Raw genomic sequence first — 18,466 nt, 5'->3', positions numbered from 1 at the left:
ATAGCCCAAGGAAAAGATAGTCTCAATCAAGTAGAACTTCAGGTTTTTTATTTTGCATCAGTGACACAGTATTAGATTACTAACTAGATGACTACATAATTATATATAATAATCCAACTCATTTTATCATATAATAACAAGGCACCCTTTTTAATTTTATGAACTTATACCAACATTAGGCATCTGATCCTTGGTGGAGAATCACTACAGACTAGGAAAGAAGTATGCACTATTATTTCTAACAGATAGTCATGCAATTTTTCCCAGTTCACAAATGTTACAGCTAGATTCTGAGTAAGAGCTCCTGGCTCTCAGCTCCATTCTCAAACCACATCTACCTTTACCTCACAGTTACACAGAGCATATAAAAAAGAAAACTTAGGAGAATCTCAAAATCCCTTCTTGTAGTGAAAGTACAGGCAAATCATACTCCAGCTGAGACTCATAGCAAGGATGCTGCACCTAGCAGCCCTGCCTCCAACACACAAAGGCTCAGAGGTCATAAATTGTCTCTGTAACATGTATTTCATTCAGGTTTATCCCTTATTGATCACCCACACTTCAGTTAGTAAATCAGGAACCTATTGATTACTCACTGGCTCTGACCGACCTGGTGGTAAAAGTGTCAGTTTCAAGTGGCTGGAGCACTTTACTGGCACCATAAATCTGCATACAGGGAACCTCCAGGTGGTAGGTACCTTGGGGGAGAGAGGAGCAGAATGCATGCAGGGATGATAGTCCTCATTAAGACATGGACAGAAAGGCTATCTGAGGTATAATTTATTCAACATGCATTTTTTGGTAGATGCCACACTTCAATCTAAATTTCTAATCACTAGCTCTCATACAGATGCTATACTGGTAGAACGGAATTGGTGAATCCCAGTTTAACAGCAGACTCCTAGACGCATCACCACCAGGGAAGTCAGGTCACGGGTATTCGCAGCACCTGACATTGCAGTGGACAGGCTGAACTATAAATTGTGAAAATCTCACTGACAGGCTGCAACCATGAATTAGTTTTTTCTGCCAAAGTTGAATTTTAACAACTCTTCTGAACTGTTTAAAAATGAGTCTGAAGTAGAAGAAAACAGGGCTGAGAGGAAAGGCTGACAGAAAACGCACGTTTGTGCACTGTCACAAGCCCCTCTGAAGAAGTCTGAGGCAGAGCTTTGTGGGATGAAAGGTATGGGCTTAAACTGAGAAACTAGAATGGTACTTACTCTGTCCTTACCGGCTTTCAATCTCTTCCGCCAGACTTCTATACTTTCTCCAGCATTGCACAAACAGTAATGAGAAAATAATTGCCTGGTTAACTTTTGAACTATGGCTGGTTGATCATAAGAAAAAAACAAAGTCACAATGTTCAGTCACAGTTGGATCTGCTAGGTGACCAGAGAATAATGTGGAAACCTAGTTTACAGTCTAGCGAGGACTGAAATTCTAACCTGGGAAGAGAAAACGCAGAACACACCTGGAGAGACAAAGCAGGATCCAAAGCGCATCTGCGCTGATTGCTGCAATATATCCAACTCACACTGCAGCCCCTCGCTGCTGGGAGTCAGTGAATGAAAAATTACATACATGTAGAAAAAAATGGGTTTATATGAAGAAAAGTCTATAGTGTCTTTCTGACAGTGATTATTTTTTTTAAAAAATTACAAGCTAAAGGAATTATCCAGGAAATATGGATTTGTCTCTTGTTCTTAACATAATACTTAAGGTACCTGATTCTGCATGCAGGTCATGCTGGAGGAAAAGTGGGCTTTGCTATGCAGAAAGCTGAGATTCATTACTGGTTTTAGTGTGTCAGAAGTAATGCTTCCTTTCTTTTCTTTTCCACATATTTGTTCTATGACTTCATTTATCTATTTTTTTTTTTAAAGGAACTGTAATTGCATACACCAGACTCCCATCTCTGTCCTACAGTTCAAGGTGACCACATGCTGGACTATAGGGTCACAGGAGCTTGCCACTATTTTACAGTTACCACAGGGCTTCAACAGAAAAGTAGGACTGGCAGTACAATCTGGGGGAGACAATACAGAGCACAAGCAGACATCTGCCCACCAGGAACCTTACTGAACAGCACCAAGCCTAGATTGTGAAGTGATGCCTGCTCTCTCAATATTTGGGGTAAAAAACAACTTATCTCACAACGGAGGTCTCCAAGAAGACCCTACAGAAGTAACTGTGACAGCCTATGGCCTTCTTGAAGGCAGGAGGCGCATCGCTTGGGGGTGTATGCCTGTTGCTGTAATCTCCCATCATCCAGCTTTTCTGCTGACAATCTTTATTCTAGCCCTATCCTTATAGGAAGTAAAGCACTTGGATTATGTAGTGAAAGTGAGAGGCAGCCATTAATCTACTGTCATATAAACAAGGGATGCCATTATCCTCATGTTAAATTAAATGTTCAACAGAGATAGCCTTCTAACAAGGATACTGCTACTAAAACGCCACACAATCCAGCTGTTGCTGTTGTGACACTATATCCCCAGCAAACACAGGCCAAATAAAAGGCTCTTTCTCTAAGCCCCGAGGTGTTACCTGAGGCTGTTGATGGTGGCTTCACAAAATTAACAGTAAAAGCAGAGTTCTTCCTTCTCTTTGGCTACAGAACCAGCTGGGCACCGAAGTCTGATCTGCACGTAACACATGTACATCAATACAAGTTGCTCTTCCAATCTGCGCCCAAAGCTCCATCCATCCAAGTGGTTCTTGCTATCATATCACACTGTAGATATTTCCTGTGCATAGCGGTCTCCTCTGCCCTGCTGAGCCTCATGGGAAAGCTTCTAGAGCGCATTTTCAGATTCCAAAATCACTAACAGGTCAGCTCACATCTTAAATCATCCAAATCTCATAGGTCTTCATGCAGAAGCAGTCTGTTCCCCAAGTAAGCATTCTAATGATGTAGCAATTCCATTCCTAAAAGTCTGTGTGTGGCAAATGGAAGTGAACACTTTTTCTTCTAGTTTTCCATGTAACTATTCTAAGCAAAGATGATGTGATCCCATATACTGCATTCTCTGTTTTCATACTGAATCACATGATATGTGTGCCAGAAAGAGTCCTAATATTTGCCAGACTTGCCGAGTACACAGATTTGATAATGGCAACATGTTTTATAGGCGAGGAAAGCAATAGCAAGTAAACAAAATTCTGAAGGGGAATTTATTTGTCACTCCAGAGAATTAGGATTCACCAAAATGGGAGCATTAGGCCTCAGACAACTGCGTGTGACACTGGTTGATAGCTGCTGTTCATTGCATGCCTGTCAGAAGAATTCAGTTATATCCCCAACTGGAATATTAGCCAGGCTTTAGCAAAGGAAGACATGAAAGTGCTCCAGCTAAATGGAAAAAAAAAGTGTTTAAAAAAAAAAATACTAGGGAGAAAGATGCCTAAAGCAGTCGGCAGCAGACATTTTTACATAAAGACAATTCCAGGAAGCTGAAGACGTGGACAGGTTATGTGGAATGAACTGGATACTGTCCTGGTCAATTGGGAAAGCATGAAATTGCGAACATCCGTTCACTCCTTCAGCTGCCTCAGGAAAGGCTTGACATTGCAGGCAATCCCTGTACTTCCATGTGCTCGGTTGAGAGGCAAAAATGTCAGGATCTTGCCACAGATACAGAAGAGAAAGAAAAAGATTTATTTTGACAAGCATATTTCTAGAGCTGGAACTAGAATTAGAGACATTCAGACCTTTTTACTCTAACAGCACCACCAAATCCAGGGCATGAAAGAACTGGAAGTTTACTAGGAGATGATCACTCACCCCTTTAGATCTTTAAAACATGTTCCAGGCAAGACACAGGACTTGCTTCTAAACCCAACTGAACTCTAGGTTTACAGTTAATATTAACTGAGAGGACATGCAGAGCGATTTTCTTCAATTCATCTGTACTGTTCAGAGGTGTCTCCAACACAATTCTTCAAAGCTCCACCTTCAACATCTACTTGCCATCCGAGGTCCACTTTTCCTACAAACTCCAGTGGGACCATTTAAATTGAGTTTTTCACCCACAGCCATATTTTCAAGGCTAGGCAAACAATCAATGGCATTAGGGACAATTTATCTTCTACTTTCCTCTCTTATTCTACCTGCTATTCAAACTCAAACTTAAGGGAAACATTGGCTCTAGGCTCTTCTGAAACTCTTAACCTGCCTCAAGGGAATAACATTCCACCAACCAACAATCCGTAACATCTTCCTACTGGTAGAGCCACTGAATAACCAAAATCTAGTAAGATATTCTGCTTGAACCTGTACAAAATCATCTTAAGCAGAAGGAGGTCAAGAAGAAGATTCTGTTCAGACTACTCCTTTCTCTCACAGAAGCAAATGGGCAGAGGGGGAAAAAGGGGAAGGATCACCTGGGCTGTCCATGCAAGTCTTTACTTGCTTGCTTTTAAGAGCCTGCATCGTGAAGCCGAAACCTTAACAGACAAGACATGATTAGCAAACGCTTTGTGCTCTTAAAGGAGAGTAATTATAGGCATGTGAAAAAAGGAAGAGATCCCTGAGGTACTCTTCCTTGCATGCCTCCCGAGAGGCAGCAGGGCCATTAAAAATTCCATGATGAAGAGGAAAAACAGCCTGGGAACAGCCAGGAGGCAATACAGCAAATTAATACACCAGCCGTCCCTTGGGAGGACTGCAAGAAAGCAGGAAACTCTCCTCGCTTCACAAAATAAAATTATACCACTAATGATAACAGTCACCACACACACAAAACGGCTTCTAATGATGGGTGTGAAATTCCCAGTGCTGTGCATACACTTTGAATGAAATCTCTTCTCATCACAGACATAAAGCAAGAAAGGTAATCTTGGTAGTGTACAATTTATACAGCCTTTCAAATAAGGCTTCCCAAGGAACCCTCCACATAGAACCTCCTCCTTGACACTGAAAAGCCTTTTTTGAATACCCCCAACTGCGCTCAGTATTCCAGCCTTCAGCTCTGCTTAAATGAAGCACTGGGTTACCAGTCTTCCAGATGAACTGCACCGAATCCACCACTGAGACAAAGAAAAAAATTCCATGGGAGAGAAAAAGACTCCACCTGGTAACTATACTCCATTGGACACATTCATGACAGCAGAAACTAAGCAGAGAGGTAATTCTGCATGGCATGGTGGGCATCAGGTTGAAGAAACTGGATGTCCACAACATCAAGACAGTTTCTTCTCTAATACACTTCATATCGTTCTCAAGGGATTACGTCACCACCACCACTCTTCCAACAAATTTCTGAGAAGAGTTTCTCCAGGATGAGGTGCAAGCTGCTAGGAGCTTACCAAAGCACGAACTACTGGAATTGACTCCATCCACGACAAAAGAGGAAGATGTTAACTAGGGCAATGACTGAACAGCGATTACAGAGATCACCTGAACCTCCTGTAAGAAAATGGACTACTAATAGGCTTGGCTCTTGGAGCACCTAAAGACCAGATATTGCCAAAAAACCCATTTCTGCAAATGAACAATTTCCTTCTGTGCCCTTGGCAGCATCTTTACATAAAATGAACACCTTACACTTGAAGAGTCCTTGCCACATACATGGAGACACATAACACATTCATTGTTTCCTTATTTCTTTCTCCTATAAAGACTCTTAGCACGTTTCAGACTAAAATAGCAACTACCTTCTCAAACTACAGGCACTTAAAACACAGCCACCTCCGGGATAGGTGGCTTCTGCCAACATTCTGTAACAATTCACCAAGAATTGTATTTTCCAGGACACCAGTCACCTGTTCGCTTGAGGAAGGAACCAAGCATATATTCACTGATTAACTAGACTACATATTTGGCAAAACCAAGTAAACATGATCCCTCCAGATTCAGAAATTCCTTGCCATACCCAGTAGCTTTGGAAAGGATCTTCAGTGATCATGATAAAGTGATCATGAGATCATTTTAGAGACTTTGCCTTGTTTGAATTTGTGAGCAGGATTTGTCTAGCTCTGCTTTCCAGAAGGCAAACTTTACTTAGAGCACTAAGTAAAACACTTGAGGCACAAGAAAGTTTATCCTAGATGTAAATGGGGAGACCAATCAATCTTCTCACTTCACGGGCACAAAACATCCCCAGGGTGGGGCAAAAGCACGGAAAGGAACCAATTTGCTGATGCCCAATCTTCTGAATTCTTTTTATTCTCACCCAGTTGAATGCTTAAGAGCTGATTTCTTCCTCCCTCCCCCTTTCCAGCTTTAACATGCTGGCTACAGCAGCATGAGGTCATGGTGCGACATCACAAAAATTCCCTGCAGAAGCCAGTGGGAGGAGAGGCTTTGTTGGGTGGGTGCCAAGCTTTCGTTCAGACACATACAACCTCAGTACATTTTTCATGCTCTATTTGCTAATTAACAAGGGAAAGAAAGCCATGAAGCTGAAAGTCCAGACGTTTCTTTCAGATTTGGTCCTCTGTACAAGCACATAAGCGAAATTGTGTCCCACACAAGGCTTTGTCTCCTTGCACAGGGAAAGAGCTCAAGGGCACCTTACCTTTAGATAGTCACCTGCGGCAAAGAACAGGAGTCACCTCCAAGGCCAACACTTGAATTTAATTTAGGATTAGTCAGCAGAAGGTGCCTGAATAGCATATTAACCCCAACTACGCAGACTCAAAATATACCTCAACATTTGGCCAGACCAGATCTACATTTCAGCTATAGCAACAGAGAAAGATATCAAGCCATTAAAGGTCACCTCAGGTGAGTTCTCAGTCTGCACAGAGGGTCTATTTTAGGCACCCAGGATAACAAAATGTCTCAGCATGTCACCCACACAAGCTTGTCAGCTCTTTCCCTCTCATCTTGTTCAGATTTTAATAGTGGGCAACAATACTATGCCCATTTGTACCTATACAACAGACCCGCAGCGACTTACTGCACAATCCAGAACAGATCACGTTTACTTCTAAAAGCACAGTATGTTCTGCCTGTCTGTCATATACTCTTTCATATACTCGGTGTATTGAGAGTCTCAAATAATCTGCATTTTATCTGTATGCTTTGTGCTAAGTTTGTACACAGGCCTCCTAAGGAAACTTCCAGGTCCCTGGGTATTGTTCAGACCACACAGTACTACTGAAGATAACCATGGGAGGGAAGACAGACACCCCAACAGAGCAGAGCAAGGGAGTTACCTGGCAGTGCAGTGTGCTGGTGAGCATCTTCGGTGGGAAGCATCAGCAAGCACATCCAGAGAGTACAGAGGAGATAATGGATTGAACTGGAAAGTCAAGAGATTTTATTTAAGCAAAGCATTAACAGAAATAGTCTCCAGATACAGCTGCTCGGATCTATTCCCTAGTTATTCACACAGTATAAGACGACCTTTCTGACACATCAAGGGGTAAAACTACAGAACTGACTTTCACTTCAGACAAAAGGCTACCATGAGGTGCAAAAGCAAATCTCATGACCATCTTCTCACAACAGACAGCCTTATAAACACACTCCTCTTTCCCTCGATATTATTAAAAATGCTTGTTGACTAAGAGCACACTCAGAGTGCTCTACTGCTGTATACCATGAGCAAAAAGTCTGCCTCCCTTTCAGGAAGCCTCTTGTCTACCTTCACATTGTAGAGAGAAAAGTCACTGTTATGAATGGTGCAAGCATGGAACTTCCCACAGAGCAGTTCAAATATTCCCTGTGGTCATATGCATCACTGAAACAGACCCCTGGAAGACTCAGGCCCACCAGGTTCAGTTCACAACAAGCTGCCAATTCATTCCACAGCGAGCGAGATGCTCCTCCTGCTCCCAACCCACCTCACAAGCTTTCTTTGCAAACAGCTTAAAACAAATTTCTGAAACACTGTATAGTCAAGCTAATCTTGGATCCTCTGTTAGACATACACTAGACAAATCCTGAAGGCATCAAACCTGTGCAAGACAGCTTGCTGTAGAAGACACAACTCTTAAGATATTTTTTTAAAGGTCAGAACAAAAATGGAATAATGCAGTCAAACAGTACATGGAGTAAACTTTGCTCGATATGCAAATTGAAGGTTTAGACTGGTAGTTTCTCTGGGGTACCTGCATTACACTTCCATTCAGCATCTCCTCTTTATTTATAATTCACACCTCAAGCAGGAAATTCATTTCCATCTGCTTTGCAAAGCGCTACGCCAATCTCCAGAACGCTTTTCTTGTGTTACTAGGATTACTGATGCATTTTTAAATAAGGACAAATGAATAATCCACCGCTGTAGCAGGACTTGTCACAAAAGCTATCTGCAACTCTAGAACTCATTACTAGGCTTTTGCCTTCAACCTTTCTGAGAAAGAAGGGGCGCCATGCACTACAAAGCTGCTGCTATCAGGGAGCTTCTCCTTAAGCTGGACTGTTAGTTTACTGTCAGTAAACTAACATTGCAGCTGCACAGTAGGGGAGAATCACCAGTAACCCTCTGTAGATGATTCAAGTTCATTTAAGAAAAACAAAAGTAATTCATTTTGGTCATTTTAAAGCTTATGTAGTTATCATTCTTACCTTTATCAATATAGAAGTGGTATGTGAAATGTTCTTATTAACGGAAAATACACAACTGCATAAAGGCCTGAAGATTATTTCTTGCCATATATTTATTTTTAGCTACATGGAGGGTAGAACAGATTTCGATCGTACTGCTCACCAACTGAAAACCAACTCGCAAAGGAATAGAAGGGAGTGTGTGTAGCTAGGAACACTTATAACACAGCTGCTCAAACGGAAGATCCTTTTTGCTTTCTGCTATTAAGAACCCCAGCTCTTATATCTTAAGTAAAAAAGCCTCCTAGCACTGAAGCTATGGAAGACTTACTGGAGAATATAGAAGTGCACACCCAAGTTTCAGTTAAAAGAATGCCTATTTCTCTTGCTTATCACCTCTTACATTTTCTTGTTACAGCTGCTATTTAACTACAATCAGCTCACCAACTTTTTCCCTTTCTCTGTTGATGACTCTGAGCTAAACAAGGCAAAACAAACCATTTAAAAAGAGAAAAATGTTCCAATTCTTAGGGAATTTCGAGAGGCCAAAGCTCCCTCCTCCTACCAAGAGGCATTTTCCCTCCCACTTACTGTCAGAGAGGAAAGCCTATACTAACCTGAAACAGGGACATAAACACAAGGAGTTCCCGAGCTATTCATTTAAATAGACAATATAATGTCCAAGACATGGATTGTGTTCAAAGCCCAGAAGATATCAGTTAACCAAATGAGAAGGGACAGGGCTGCCTTACCTCATGTGCACAGGCCACAGTGTGTGGGAAATCAGAAGCCAGCACTTTGTTCTTTCTAGAGAGAAGGAAACCAAGAAAATAAAAAAGGTAGAGCAGAGTCAGCTTACCTGGTTGCGATCTCTCTTCCCCATGGATGGTAACCAAAAACTGGAAGGAGGCAGAGTTGGAAGGACAGGTGGGAGCAATGCCAAGGAAGGAACAAACACAGAGTGGGGGAAGGAGGGTCGGGGGTAAGGAGAGAAGGAGAAGGGAAGAACAAAGATGGAGGGAGAAGGAGAAAGATTAAAAATCAGCAGGAGTCATATTAAAAACAATGAATTTCAGATCCAAGGAAGAAAAGCAGGTATCAACAGCTGGTGAAGGCTGGACCCACTGCACTACAGTCAAGAGGTTACTTATCCATTGCCCAACGAGAACAGCATTACAGGGATGCCAAAGGATAGGCACCATGGCTATTTCCGGTGCTGACTACAATGTAAAAACACTAATTGGGGAAGAAGACAGAACACCAAAGAAAGAGAAAGCAGTTTTGTGGCTGCCTTGTCAGCATCATTTCTGCAGTCTGGGTATGTGCCCATAGCATGGCTCCACACAGAAGCTTTTTAAAAAATTAACATATAGGGCTCAGTCTTCTCATACTGTGCAAAAGATCTGCAGTTATTGCAATGGCATATTATAATGGAGGGGGAAAGAAAAAGCTGACTGTAACCAAAAGGGCATTTGAGCAATGTCCACACACTGGGGCAGCCTTATAAATAAAAAGGAAGTCAGCAATTGCAAATAAGAAAACAGAGGAGCCATCAGTAGAAGCCTGTCTCTCATTCCACAGGTCACTGCATGCTTAAGTTACCACCCAGCTCTTCATTCCCTTCTGCCCCAGGAGGGAAGAGGACCCTACAGTTCCTCCTCCCCTCCCAAAGTTCTACACAACAACTGTTAAGGGCCTTACTCTTTCTGGCGTGGATCACTAACAATATGACCCAGCCTCTCGGTGCCCAGAGTGCTCATGGAGGTCTCCTGAAACACAAAGACAGGTAAAAGGTTGCACACTCTCACACAGTGAGCAGACATAATAGTTTGCTGCTGCCAATCAGAACAGATCTCACCCCCCTGGGCCACATCCTTTCCTTCCCAGGCCACTCTCAGCTAAACATATTCACCCTCTCCTTTTAGAACCTCAGCTGAGCTGATTTAACTGATTAGAATGGCAGAGAGTCATCCAGTTTTCTTTGTGGGGCTTAGTTTTTATTATCTGAGTGATGATACTTGCTTGCACAGAGGCACAGCAAGGACTGGACCAGTAAAAAGTATGCAGCACAAGGATGCAGTTCAGAACAGGGGAAATGGCTAAGAAGTGCTTATTTCCAGGTTTCTGGGGTCAGCTGGGCCAGAAAAACGTTGGGAGGCAGGACATCACACTGTCCCTCTAACAACGGGGACTCACCAAGCACAAGTGAATGAAACAAGGAGTATGCATGAAGCTTTTGCCCTTCCTGAAAGCAGCAATTCAGCAGCAGGACCTCCAGCAACTAAAGAAATCCTGGTAGAAAGGACCTGTTCTTTTAGAAAGCCCTTTTCTCCCTGAGAGACACTGCCCTGTAATATATGCTTGATGCTGGCATACACGTACACACACAGACTGAAGCACCAGCTGGTCATATCAGCATAGCAACTACCTCCAAGAAATAAATATACTTTGCAGTAAGGGTCTGAAGATGAGGGTGAAAGATTTGTTTGTACCATGTGCGTAGGCAAAACACACTCAAAGTTTGGGGGGAGCTGTAGCAGCAGGGGTAAAAGATGGGCTATTTGTTACAGCAGGAAAATTATTAACTTAAAGTGCCGTAATGTTTAAATTTACGGTTTATTACTGTGTAAATTACAAGCCGTACTTTTGGTAATTAGCAGCTCGCTGGCGGGGAGCTCTGAATGAAACTCATTATTTATGATTACAATTTAGAGAGAGATGGGGAAGGGGGAGCAGTGACCTCTGCTGCAAATGACAAAGATCCCTTTAAGGTGATGAAGATGAATTAAACAAGTAAATATTATCCTTCTCATTTGGATCATTAGAGGTGCTGCCCACAGGCCCAGCCACTTGCAGGTGGCCTGAGGAACCCTACCCAAAGCCAGTCTCTTGCCAGCTGAGGATTCATATTTTAAACACTGGTTACAACTCAGCAAGGTGAGTGGAAGAAAGAAGGGGCAAACAAGGATCTTTCAAGTGTGACTGAACAGAAGGAAAGTCACGCTCCTCTAGACTCCAGGCCCCTCTAACACACCTTGCTAACTGACTCTTTCTAAAGCCAGTCAGCTCAGAACCGTATTTTCAAAAGCACAGAGCACATTCCAATAAAAGAAAAGCCAAACACAGCCAACATCTTCCTTCTCAGAAACATTTTTTCACAACAGGCAGCAGCACTCAATACTCCAAGGTCCAGACATGACCAGGTGTATCTCTCGCTCTTTTAGACAGGCATCTGCAAAGTATTGCTTATTCCTTTAGAAACTGGATTAATATTTTATTTGTTGTTTGCCCTACATATAATAAACCTAGGCTCTGGGTAACTTTGCCTGCATTATTGCATATACCCCTTTATTTTTCTGTTGCCCCACTAAAAATGCAACTGCTAAAACCACCTTCCTTTGCTGCCGTTCATATTAGTCTGCTTCCCTACCTAAAATCTGGTGTTCCTTCACCTTTGAGTCACCTCTCTACCCTTGTAGTTTCAGATTATGAGCCTGCACAAGTCTCATGCCATCATTTTCTGCTACATTCTGTCTAAACCTTCTTGATACTTATGCCTCCTGTCATTCATCTTCAAACCTCCTTTCATACTGCTTTTAGCACTGATCAACTGTCTTTGCCACTTCAAACCTACCTTAAAATCCGCTTAGTCATTCAATCAACTTCTGACAGTCAAAACAGTTAAACAAATCAAACAATACATGAAACAAAAAAATGTACAGGGCCTCTTTCTGCAAAAACAATTCACATGCTATCTTAGACTAGTACTTCAGGACTGATCAGCATTGGAAATACAAAACTGTCATCTTGCAAAAGGGAATACCTTGCCAACAAGCCTTCTCCGACCTTTTCGGAGACAACGGGCAGCAGCTCCTGGAAGGCGATTCAGGCGAGCATGAAACCCTGAAAACAAAACCCAGAAAATTTGAGCAATGAATACAGAAGATTCTTCCTAACAAAGCCACCAGGAAAAGCAGTTCAGTGGTCAAATCAATCCTCTGTCTCTTGTTTCTCAATCTGCAAGAGGCAGATACACCAATTTATTCACAATGAAATAAAACCCCTATTTAAATAAATAAGACTCAAGAATGTGGGCAGCTAGTATGAGTATTTTATCATCCTCTCCAGCAGTGCAGCTATTTTTAATTGGATCATGAAAAAAACAACCAGAGATCACTATCAGTTTAAACTGCAACACCTATGAACAGAATCTACTCCTATCACGTCAAAAGTTCTCAAACACATGGCATTCCTTATGGGCCTCACCTCTCTGAGCTGGCCGTGAGGGCAAAAGGAACGTGGAATCTGAGAGCTTGTCCAGGCCTGAGTCAATCCGCTCTACTTCAGATCGGTGGTCAGCTCCCCACTTGGGAAGAAGGTTGGGGACGGTGAATCCTGGAACACATTCTCCTTCATAAAACCAATCACTTTGCTCATCGTCTCCTAAAGAAACAGAATGGAATTAGCTACAAATAACATCAACGTGCTCTGTGACTGTCCCACAAAATACTACAGGTAGACATTTCTGCATGTGAAACAGCTGAAGTCTCATTAGGAATTCCTTCCTGAAGAGCCTTATATTTGTATTCTGTTTCAATGATCTGCAGGAACTATGGGGCCTCACTAAATGCTTTAAACTATCCAACTCATCAGTCTAGAGAATTTCCCTATAGAACAAAGCCCTCTTTACAGACCTGCCTAGGGCAGCTTTAGCACTCTGTTGCGACTGCATCTCATCAAGCTTAGTTCAATGTTGTGTGATGTCTTATGCAGAACTCTTTCTCTGAAGTAATTACTGCAACAGAGGTAGAGGCCGATCATTTGGCACACGTTACAGGCTGTCACAGGAGAGACTTCACAACAGGAGAAGACTAGGCTCACAGAGTAAGCAAAAGGAGCACACTCACTGACCAGAAAGATCCCTAGTCTCCTAAGACAGCAGCTGAGAGGAAAACACACAGCTATTGGAAATGGTGACTCTGAATGTAAGTACTAACCATGCTGTGAGTCTCTCAACCAGAATTTCTTAGAATCTCTCAAAACTACAAACCCTCTGCCAAACTAGAGCAGCAGCAACACAAGTCATCACCAAAGTCTCCATAAAGCAGGGTCACTGGAATTAATGCAGTTGCTGTCTAAAACTGAACTGCATCAGACACCATTCATGGTAAACCTGCCAGCCAAACCCCCCCTGAGAGCAGTAGCAACATGAGCAACATAAGAAAAGAAGAGGGCAAAGAACCTGACACACTTAGCTTTTCAGCAGCCTAACGAACAAACAGTCTCATGTAATTGCAAGGTACTTCTCCTTGCCTTGAAAAACTGACATACTTGACTTAGTGAAAACTCTCATTTGCCTACCATTAAGTCTCAACTCAAGCATCCCCACTTACTCTCCTTTCCTCACCAATTACATTACTCCTGACTGAAGTTCATTATGCCAGACAAGAGAAAAAGGAATACAAGAACTCACCATAGTAAAACTTCTGCAATCTTGTACATAACAGAACAAGCTACACCCAAAACCAACTCCAATCAGCAACAGGTAGGACAGCCAGAATATTTCACCCCAAAGCTCTGACATTGCTTTTTATTTCTGTGCTACATCAGCTGACATAGCATGCTTGTGACAAATATATTTTAAAATATAAATATCCTTACCCACCTTATAGCAAATTAAAGCTAAGTAATGTTGGATAGTTCTTCTAAGCGATCACAACTTGTTCAAAAATATCCCTATGGTTTCGGATCTATGAGCATAGTGCCCTGTCATATCTCAAATAACTTTCCACAAGACAAACTTTAGCAGTCAGGATCATATGCTAATACCACTGCATTTAACAAAAACAAACAAACAAATAAAAAAACAACCTTACAATCAAATTATAAGCTAGGACCATTCTCTGTTCACAGAAGTGCACTGGTAGCTGGAATTGCAAAGGCAATCCATTTAATTAGCAACAGCACAAATATTACATGATATAACTTCACAAGCAGCGGCGGGGGGGAAACCTACATGCAATTTAAGTACACTGCTGTCTTAAATCTCCCATTATTCAGTTTGGAATTGTACTAGAAAACTACTTCTAAGATGATGATCTGTGACATTAAAAAAAAAAAAAAGTTTTGTGCTCTCCCTCTTACTGGAGAGCTGTTGCTTATCATTTATTTTATGACTAGAAAATGTCTAAAAAAAGGAAAGGAAGATTTTTCTTATTTAACCTGAAAGTGCAACATTGTTTAACCCTTTTCAACATAACTGCAAGCTAAAACATCTTGACCAGAAAGCTATTCTAGCATAAACTGTTTGAACAGACAAAGCCCTGTTGACTAGGATGTCAAACCTCTTCTGGTACCTAGACAGGGAAGGCTGTAATTGGATTTTATTTATTTATTTTATTTATTTAAGCAGTATATTTTACATGCTTTTATATATCTGGTATCCTACTTCTAGCAGCAGCCAAAAGTTAATGTCTAAAACAGGGCATAAAACCAGGGCAAGTATATAGGGCAAGCATATAGACAAGTATATATATATATATACACACACACACACACTATCCAGTCTACATCAATCTTGCCTCGGGTGATGAAGTAAAAATTCAACACTTCAGTCACCACTCAGCTTCATCATCTGATATGCAAAAGTCCACTAATTTCAGCTCCCCCAGAAGAGTCATCAGTAAAAAGAGAGAACAAAAGATTTGACTTCACTGTTGCTTTTGAAGGATGGGAGGCTGGAAAAAGTTATTTTTCAGCAAAGGTCAAAGCTGAAACTTGAAATCCCTACTCTTAGGGAAAGTATTAAAGCCACCTAAGATCACAACAGATCGGCCCTACAGCCTAACATATCATCAGAAAACAGACAAGCCTATGTGCTACCATTGTGTGGCCTCACACGCAGATACCTGGGTCACTAACAAGCTAGTGGAAGCAGCAATTCCTACCAAAGTTACTGATACTACCTCCTTTAGCACTCATATATTCCCAGAAGAGAACTCATCCAAATCTTAGCTTGTGAAATGTGACAGAATCAGAGTGCACACCAGCAGAAGCTGCGCGGAATTACAGGTCTCTAGGGTCACATTCCACCTGCTCCAAATATAATAGCCCTGAGTGCCTATGTGCCTACTACAATCTCTTTCACACTTACTTCTGCCATATCCCCCATAAACTGGACATTGTGCTGTCACTGGTAAATAAAACCAGATTACACTCCACAGTCAAACCTCCTAAGAAACCATTTCTACAACAGACATTGAAAATACCCTAGTATTTTGATATAGGCTCAACCAATGCACACAACAAGTAACAGATTCAGGTACTAATGGTATGTAGACAACAATTAACACACAGAAACAAATCATAAGTTCTGCCCTTTTATTTTATAAAACTGCTCTCGTATTTCTGTGCCTTTCCATAATAATAGCTTCTTATATTGCAAATACTATGGATCTGATATACAAAGTATTTCAGCAGGAAGAATATACTGTTATCAAAATCACACCTTTGTAGCTCTCAGCTCATTTCTGAACTTCTTGCTCCTCCCAGTCACTGTCCTTTCTCCCATACTTCCCTCTCTGTCCCTCCAAACACAGATCTTTCTTTGTAAAGAAAGTAAGAGAAATTCCCCAGCAACACATGAAGAAAAATCACAGGACAGTTGTTACCTTGGCGGCCCTCATCATTGGTAAACAGGCCAGTATCACTGCTGCTGCACACACTGCTGGTTTCACTGGAACAAAAACAAACAGAAAAACCCACCATTAAAATTGTGGCAGATACAAAACAAAAAATGCTTTATTACATTTTACTGCTTCTCTGAGCCCAAAATACTTTACAGATCTCACAAAAATTGCATTTCAGATACATGGCTGGCTCTAGCACGGGACATAATTGCTTTCTGTTAAAACCTACCAATACTGCAGCACTTGAAAGTAGAATCCTGTATCTAGTCTAGGTCTAAGTTATCAAAAAGTAATTAATACAGTGGCATTTGCCTCAGGTACTAGAGTTAATAACCTAAGTATGACATTGTCTGGAATACTCACTAGGAAATTAAGTGCAGTTAAAAACTCTGTCCTTGGGTCACTTAACAGTTACTGAAAACCCTCTGAAGTTTTCTACTTCACATTCCTTTTCTCAAAAATGTTATACATACACATAACCCCCCCTTCAATCTACAGCAACTTTTATTTTATTTGGAGGGAAGAGCAGCTGGTACCTTCACAACTCTTCAGCTAAATACCTTAGCACAGCATGACTTCCTGCTGCTGAATGCAAACTCATTAAAGCACGCTTTGCATTTGCTGAAGCAGTTACAGGAGACTTAATTCTTGAACCAAAGAATTAAACTAGATATTAATGCGTAGAAAGCCGTTAATTGACTGTAAAGCTGGATGAACATTTGTAGCAGAAGTACATGCTCACGTTAGTCCCAAGCATCTGATGGCTTTAATGCTGATACTAAACGAATCCTTGGACGCTTCCAGCAATAATTCCTCTGATTTAGCTGAGAGGTATCAGAACAAGCAGAAGCTACTTACTGCCCACCCTCTTCACACTAAGGCCTTATAACTCAGCACTACAATCAATCTCCAGTCAGGGTGTGCTGTCAGAAAACATCTCTGGGTCCCTCTTTCCCAGGGAAATTGGATCATACTATACACCAGTATCAACTGGAGACCCCTTGACTCAAAAGGCTGAAGGATGAGGGACCACAAGTTGTGTCACCCCAAAGAATTGCAGGCACATAGTAAAACCCCATTTTGTGAGCTTGTTACTGCTCTTAGAAAATCCACTCTAAAGTGTAGCCAAATCAACTCATCATGCTGGGTACCTACAAATTCTGCACCTTCATTACTGTATAAAGGCCATTTAAACTTAAAGGATGAACAGTCTGTACATTATTCCCACATTTCAGTATGTAAGTTAATATCAGCTTTCAAATCAATCCTTTACAAAGTTTGGCCATCCATGCACCCTCCCACATATACACCACAGCAATTAAGGCCAAGGGCTGAGAACCATGAGTCATTAGTTTCGTTCCTAGCTCTCCTACCAACTCACTGTACGACCCTGGGCAAATCTCTTAGCGTGTCTGCTTTCCCTTTTGAAAGCCTTGGATTAACAGTCCTCACAAGCAGCAGATGCGAGGATTGAGTGACTGCTTCATAAGGGTTTTAGCATCCTCAGAGGAAAGGTGCCTGAGAAAGGAAAAAGCATTGTCAAGATTCCAGATCATATTAACAGTACTTTAAGCATTCTGTTGTACTGAGAGCTCTTTAGTTCCTTATAGATAGGTACACATTACTGGCAGTGCTTCACTGGAACAACCTTTCACTGATCTCACCTTCTTCACCACCCCTTTTATACTTCAGGGCTGAACACAAACTAGACTCCTACACAAGCCTTTCTGCAGGTCCAGTAAGCACTGATTAATGACCTCCACTTGCAAAGGAGGCTACTTACCTTAACCATGAAATAATGAATGCTATTGATCCGACAAGCTACTGCTATAGAGTGTTATTGATCACCCAATCTTTGGTTAAAATGGTCCTCATTTAGCAATTTCACTGTCGCAAACACCTGGAGCAAAGCATGCTTATAATTAAATAGTTTGGGGGAGTTAAAGTGAGAGGTGATGGACAGAGATCTCAGGTTTCCCCCATTTATTCTTTGGCCTGAGCTATTGTTTGTGTCAGGAGGGATATTGATTTTCTATAAAAATAAGAAAACAAGAGGCACTGAGGGGCTGCAGAAGGTCAGGCTGGGCTGGAGAAGGAGGGGAAGCTGAACACTCTGTCTTTGTCACTTGCCTTCCAAGAGAGAGGAATTTTTTCTTTACAGAGACTGGCCTCCAATTCATCAGCTTAGGCTCGTGACTGCCACTGCAGGCTGTCACCGAAACAGCTCCCCCGCAAAGGGTACAGCGACTGTACCGCATGCTCAGGATAAGCACTGGTGACA

At 41.7% G+C, this 18,466-nt stretch overlaps 1 protein-coding gene across 14 annotated transcripts in view; it reads right to left on the bottom strand.

The window, feature by feature from the left end:
- GPATCH2L (G-patch domain containing 2 like) overlaps positions 1-18,466 on the bottom strand; it is a 60,115-nt gene that overhangs the window by 36,012 nt on the left and 5,637 nt on the right. For 7 of the 14 annotated variants that reach the window (XM_037393671.1, XM_037393669.1, XM_037393667.1 and 4 more), the window contains 6 exons: positions 16,168-16,232; positions 12,764-12,940; positions 12,321-12,400; positions 10,199-10,266; positions 9,250-9,304; positions 7,165-7,250 (listed from right to left, as the gene is read on the bottom strand). In XM_037393671.1, coding sequence (XP_037249568.1) covers positions 7,165-7,250; positions 9,250-9,304; positions 10,199-10,266; positions 12,321-12,400; positions 12,764-12,940; positions 16,168-16,232 — 531 coding nt within the window. Of the gene's footprint in view, positions 1-1,655; positions 4,000-7,164; positions 7,251-9,249; positions 9,305-9,356; positions 9,397-10,198; positions 10,267-12,320; positions 12,401-12,763; positions 12,941-16,167; positions 16,233-18,466 lie in introns of those variants that run through there. The other 7 variants (XM_037393681.1, XM_037393679.1, XM_037393680.1 and 4 more) reach the window with 4 other exon arrangements.

The sequence above is a fragment of the Falco rusticolus genome, chromosome 7 (genome assembly GCF_015220075.1).
Source record: "Falco rusticolus isolate bFalRus1 chromosome 7, bFalRus1.pri, whole genome shotgun sequence".
Taxonomy (NCBI): domain Eukaryota; kingdom Metazoa; phylum Chordata; class Aves; order Falconiformes; family Falconidae; genus Falco; species Falco rusticolus.
Note: the sequence above shows the minus strand (reverse complement) of the source record. Positions and strands in the feature narration are given on the sequence as shown.